This window comes from Sapajus apella, unplaced genomic scaffold, assembly GCF_009761245.1.
Source record: "Sapajus apella isolate SASKATOON/1434 unplaced genomic scaffold, GSC_monkey_1.0 scaffold206, whole genome shotgun sequence".
Classification (NCBI taxonomy): Eukaryota; Metazoa; Chordata; class Mammalia; order Primates; family Cebidae; genus Sapajus; species Sapajus apella.
The window spans coordinates 81484-87346 of record NW_022437146.1 but is presented as its reverse complement, the minus strand read 5'-3'; the positions used below and the strand labels follow the sequence as shown (position 1 = coordinate 87346).

General features: G+C 52.3%; 2 protein-coding genes and 1 long non-coding RNA gene across 5 annotated transcripts in view; 2 read left to right on the top strand and 1 right to left on the bottom strand.

Moving 5' to 3' along the window:
- Window positions 1-4167, bottom strand: part of CANX (calnexin) — a 56768-nt gene extending 52601 nt beyond the window's left edge. The window contains exons 1-2 of one of the 3 annotated variants that reach the window (XM_032270224.1): window positions 3841-3907; window positions 2484-2604 (exon numbers count right to left, since the gene is read on the bottom strand). The gene's annotated coding sequence lies outside the window, so the exon portion shown is untranslated. Of the gene's footprint in view, window positions 1-2483; window positions 2605-3840; window positions 3908-4035 lie in introns of those variants that run through there. The other 2 variants (XM_032270220.1, XM_032270226.1) reach the window with 2 other exon arrangements.
- The window catches only part of LOC116544126, a 21594-nt gene extending 16060 nt beyond the window's left edge, over window positions 1-5534 (top strand). The window contains exon 3 of the long non-coding RNA XR_004265827.1: window positions 5505-5534. This is a non-coding gene — a long non-coding RNA (uncharacterized LOC116544126). The remainder of the gene's footprint in view (window positions 1-5504) is intronic.
- CBY3 (chibby family member 3) lies at window positions 3287-4248 on the top strand. Its single transcript, XM_032270250.1, has one exon. The coding sequence runs from the start codon at window positions 3697-3699 to the stop codon at window positions 4228-4230; it is 534 nt and encodes a 177-aa protein (XP_032126141.1). The 5' UTR covers window positions 3287-3696; the 3' UTR covers window positions 4231-4248.
- Window positions 5535-5863: the final 329 nt, after the last annotated feature.

Below are 5863 nucleotides of genomic sequence, written 5' to 3'. Positions count from 1 at the left end.
TGTGTGTGTGTGTGTGTGTGTGTGTGTGTGTGTGTGTGTGTGTGTGTTTTGAGATGGAGTCTCACTCTGTTACCCAGGCTGGAGTGCAGTGATGCAATCTCTGCTGACTACAACCTCTACCTCCTGGGTTCAAGTGATTCTCCTGCCTCAGCCTCCTGAGTGGCGGGGACTACAGGCGCGTGCCACCACACCTGGCTAATTTTTTGTATTTTTAGTAAAGACAGGGTTTCTGTGTTAGCCAGGATAGTCTCAATCTCCTGACCTTGTGATCTGCCCACCTCAGCCTCCCAGTGCTGGGATTACAGGCGTGAGCCACCATGCCTGGCCTAGGCATTCTTACTCATTTAGTCATTCATTTTTTTGGGTGGAGGGGATGAAGTTTCACTCTTGTTGCCCTTCCAAAATGCTGGAATTTACAGGTGTGAAACACGGTGCCCGGCCCTCTTTTTATTTTTTAACACAGGGTCTCTATCGCCTATGCTGGAGTGCAGTGGCACAATGACTGCTCACTGCAGCTTTGACCTCTTGAGCTCAGGTGATCCTCCCACCTCAGACTCTTGAGTAGCTGGGACTATAGGCACGTGCCACCATGCCCACCTAGTTGGTTTTTGTAGAGGTGCAGTTTTGCCATGTTGGCCAGTCTGCCCTTTCATTTTCATCTATTCCTATTATTATTTTTTTTTGAGACGGAATTTTGCTCTTTTTGTCCAGGATGGAGTACAATGGCGCAATCTCGGCTCACTGCAACCTCTGCCTCCTAGGTTCAAGTTATTCTCCTGCCTCAGCCTCCTGAGTAGCTGGGACTATAGGCCCGCGCCACCACGCCTGGCTAGTTTTGTATTTGTAGTTTTACTAGAGACAAGTTTTCACCATGTTGGCCAGGCTGGTCTCCAACTCCTGACCTCAGGTGATCTACCCACCTCGGCCTCCCAAAGTGCTAAGATTACACGTGTGAGCCACTGTGCCCTGTCATCATCTATTCTATTATCTTCCTCCCTGCTCAGTCGGTGCCCCATCAAAATCCCTATCACTGGTGGTGCACCCATCCCATAGATGCTGTAGGTGCTGGCTGATAACTCTTAGCTGCCCCTGACATAACATGTAGAAGGATACAAAATACTGGCTCTCTTGCCTTAAGGAGGCCTAAGTGTGATGCCATTTGTGCTCAGAGTTCTCCATGACAGCAAGCGGAAGCTAGTCTCTATGTGAGACCACACTCTGCCTCAGCCTTAGCCTTTTCCCTGCCCTGTCTTGCTTCCCTCACCCCCTTCTCCTGAGAGCACTTCCCCAATAATTCACTCGAGCAAGAATGCTCATCTTAGGCTCTGCTTCTAGGGAACCTGACCCATAACACCCTCTGTTAGCTTCCTCAGAAACTATCTTGTTAGTTCCTCTAGAACAAATTCCTGTCTTGGACTCTGCTTATGACCACCCCCTTCATTCCCCTGCCAGGGATGACAGCTTAATGAGGGCAATATCTTCTTCACTTCCCTAGAATTGTTCCTAGAACACAGTACGTGATCAATGATGCACTGAATGCATGCAGCAGAGAGCCCAGGGTCTGTCTGACAGCTCAGCAGTCAGCAACCCTTCTGTCCTGCGGTAGCCTGGCCTGGAGGTATTGTGAGTCATAGCAGGTAGACAGGAGCTGAGTGGGTCACAGATAGGGTCAGACCTGGGACGGCAGCTCAGCAACTCCACCACATCTTCCAGGTGAGGTACAGCATACAGTGAGAACTAATGGGGAAGGGTCCTCTGACAAGATACAATCTCAAGGGTGGGCCTAGATGTGGACTTCCAGAGACTATCTCCCTGAACTACATCTTGGGGATGGCATATACCATCCAGCCTCTGCCCAGCTATATGTGAGGGATAAGTGTGTTATGAATTAATGAAGGTATAACAGAGGGAAGCCTGCTCCAATTCTTTTTCTTCTCACTGTCCATGGGCAGGAGAGGAATTAAAAACAACACATAGCTCCTTGGCCAGGCGTGGTGGCTCACGCCTGTAATCCTAGCACTTTGAGAGGCCAAGGTAGGCAGATCACGAGGTCAGATTGAGACCATCCTGGCTAACACTGTGAAACCCCATCTCTACTAAAAATACAAAAAATTAGCCAGGCGTGGTGGCATATGCAGGTAGTCCCTGCTACCAGGGAGGCTGAGGTGGGAGAATTGCTTGAACCCCAGAGGTGGAGGTTGCAGTGAGCTGAGATCATGCCACTGCACTCCAACCTGGGCTACAGAGCGAGACTCCATCTCAAAAACAAACAAACAAAAACACATAGCTCCCTTTTTCACATAATAGAATCAGCACTTACTGGGTGGGGGAGTACAGGGAGAAGTGAGCAAAATGGGACTTGTCTGTTATCTGAACTTTGGATTCCCTTAGGGCATAATTTGTTTGGAACAAAAAGTCATGTCTACCGTGCACAATCCCTATTACTTTGAGCCCTATGCATATCTCTAGCCCATGGTGCACACCCCAGGATGTCAGTGAACACACTGGACCATGGTCTACACAGGCATCTGTCTTCCAAGCTGGATCTGGAGCATCTTGAGGGCAGGCAGAGGCTGTTTCAGGTCCTCCTTCCAAGACCAGGACCTGGCACAGAGCAGATGCTAGTTGACTGAATGATGAGGGCAATCATGCTGTTGGGTATGCTAGACAGCCTCCCAGATTGTTTCCAGAATCCAGATCTAACCCTAGCTTTGTAATCCTTCAGCAGTTCCCTCTTACACACAAGAGGAAGTATAAACTTCTGAGCCTGCCTGTACAGCACCCTCACATAGTGCCTACCTTCCCAGCTTCCTCTTCTGCTCTTCCCAGCACCAATCCTATCCAAGCTAGTGTTCACATCTGAAACATGAAAGTCGTGTCGGGCACGGTGGCTCACACCTGTAATCCCAGCACTTTGTGAGGCCGAGGCGAGCGGATCACCTGAGGTCAGGAGTTCGAGACCAGCCTGGCAAACATGGTGAAACCCCATCTCTACTAAAAATACCAAAAAAATTAGCCACGCATGGTGGCAGGTGCCTGTAATCCCAGCTACTATGGAGGCTGGGACAGGAAAATTGTTTGAAGCTGGGAGGCGGAGGTTGCAGTGGGCAAAGACCGTGCCATTGCACTCCAACCACAACGACAAGAGCGAAACTACGTTTTAAAAAAAAAAAAAAAACCTGCTTGGCTCTTCCCTCTGCCTTTCTGCTCTCCATTGTCCATCCTCAGCTCACCTAGCGAAGTCCTACTCCTTTAAATACCTACTTGTCTCTGCTACCATTCCCTACCCCTCAGTCTTCCAGCTGCAACTCAGACAACAGGGCGCTCCTAGCGTCCTTCATCTGCATATTTATCCCAGCGCCTGACACTCGGTGGTCTTTGGGTAAGGTGGTTTAGGTGAGACGGCTGCCTGTGCAGCCTGGAGGGACGGGCTCCTCGGTGGCCAGCACCTGGTTACCCACAGCCGCAACCCTAACTGCAGGGCTAAGCCATGTCCACCGGCCTCGCGGTTTGAGAGGCAGCCTGTACCGAGCAAGCTGCTCACTCATACTCTTGCCTCCCAGCAGCCCCCCTGGCTCGCCTTCATCATTCTGGACATCCAGGTTCCCGAGGCAAGAGCGCAGCACCAGTCGCCAGCGCTCCCGAGGCTCCCCTCCGAGCACCTGCGTGCCCTACAAGGTCCACCCGGCACTCGCCATGGCAACCTTCGGGTGCCTGGCTACGAGCCATGTCAGCCACGTGTGGGAGCAGCTGCGGCAGTTTTGGGCCGATCACATCTCGCGGCGCTTCTTGCCACGGCGGCCGCCACTGCGCCGCATCTCCTCCCTGTCCACCTTCTACCTGCTGAATTACAGCACGCGCCAGGCCGAGCTGGGCCTCGACTACGGAGCGCCGCGCATGCGCCTCGGCAACCAAGCCTTCGAGTTCCGCGGCGGCCGGTGGACAACGGAGGGCCAGTTGGCGACGACCGTCTCGGGCTGGAAAGCGCAGGTGCAGCGGACCACGAGCCAGGTGTTGCTGAAGGAGAACAACTACCTGAAGCTGCAGCAGGAAGTGCTCATGGACATGCTGACTGAGACCACGGCGCGCATGCACCTGCTGGAGAAGAAGCTCAACTTCGAGGTGACTCCGGCCGCTGCGGCGCACGCCCAACAGAGGAAGATGCGCAAGCGCGCAGGCGCCAGCCGGGGCGTGCTCATGATCCAGCCTTGCGTTCTGGACTCGCAGTGACGTAATAAAGCGCGCGCTGCGCATGCGCGCCTGACGCCTTTTGACTAACCCTGTCCCACGCGGAACTGTGGCGCTCGCTGTTCCCTGGGTCTGGCTCTGCGCGCGGGCAGGGGGCGGTCTGCGTGGCCTCGGGGACTACCCGTCGGTGCTGGGTGTCGGCGGGGGACGCAAGCCCAAGCAGCGCATCTCTGGAGGGTGCGATGGGGCCGTGGAGGAGGGTTTGCGCGTGACTCCAGGAGCGCGGAGTGGAAGCCAGGCTTGCCTCGGGCAGGGCCCAGACTGGGTGGAGTGGCAGGTAGTGGTCGCAAGCTATCCAAGTAACCGAGGGCGAAGTCCCGGAGGCGGAGGAACCGTGGCGTTCAGGGAATGGAGGGTGCGGTGCGGCAGGAGCTGAGAACGGTGTGGGGGGAGCCGAGAGCCGAGTCGGGGGTCGGGGACTTTGCACTTGGTCTGTCCTCTGGACTTCTAGGATCAGGAGGTTTAGAAACTGGGAGTCCTAGGGTAAGTGTATTTTACATTCCCAAGAGAAACTTTCTCGAAACCTTGGGTTGTGCGGCCCCCACTTGCCTGTGTGGCATTTTGGAGAGTCGCGTCTCTGTTACAAGCCTCCTTTTTTTTTTTTTTTTTTTTTTTGGGGACAGAGTTTCGCTCGTTACCCAGGCTGGAGTGCAATGGCACGATCTCGGCTCACCGCAACCTCCGCCTCCTGGGTTCAGGCAATTCTCCTGCCTCAGCCTCTTGAGTAGCTGGGATTACAGGCACACACCACCATGCCCAGCTAATTTTTTGTATTTTTAGTAGAGACGGGGTTTCACCATGTTGACCAGGATGGTCTCGATCTCTTGACCTTGTGATCCACCCTCCTCGGCCTCCCAAAGTGCTGGGATTACACGCTTGAGCCACCGCGCCTGGCCCCCATGTATTTTTTTTAGTAGGGATGAAGTCTCACTATGTTGTCCAAGCTGGTCTTCAATTCCTGGGCTCAAGTGATCCTCCTGTCTTGGCCTCCCAAAGTGCTGGGATTACAGGTGTGAGCCACCATGCCCAGCCATTAACACATATTTGAAAATACGTACAGAATATAAACTAAAAAATACTATGTCTTACTATAACTTACTGTACCATGGATTGTTTAAAAACTAAGGTAAAAGTCATTAAGAAAATAATACAAAGCATAAAACATCTGTCAAAATTATAAAAATTCCAGGGCTGGGCGCAGTGGCTCAAGCCTGTAATCCCAGCACTTTGGGAGGCCGAGGCGGGTGGATCACAAGGTCAAGAGATCGAGACCATCCTGGTCAACATGGTGAAACCCCATCTCTACTAAAACTACAAAAAATTAGCTGGGCGTGGTGGTGCATGCCTGTAATCCCAGCTACTCAGGAGGCTGAGGCAGGAGAATTGCCTGAATCCAGGAGGCGGAGGTTGCGGTGAGCCGAGATCGCGCCATTGCACTCCAGCCTGGGTAACAAGAGCGAAACTCCGTCTCAAAAAAAAAATAATAATAATAATAAAAATTCCAGAATAATTGGACAAAAATAAATAAAACAATTGAAAAATTACTTAAGGAATAAAATGTAAGCTACAATAACAGCTTCTGTCTTACAAAAAACAGATTAAGAATTTTGTTTTG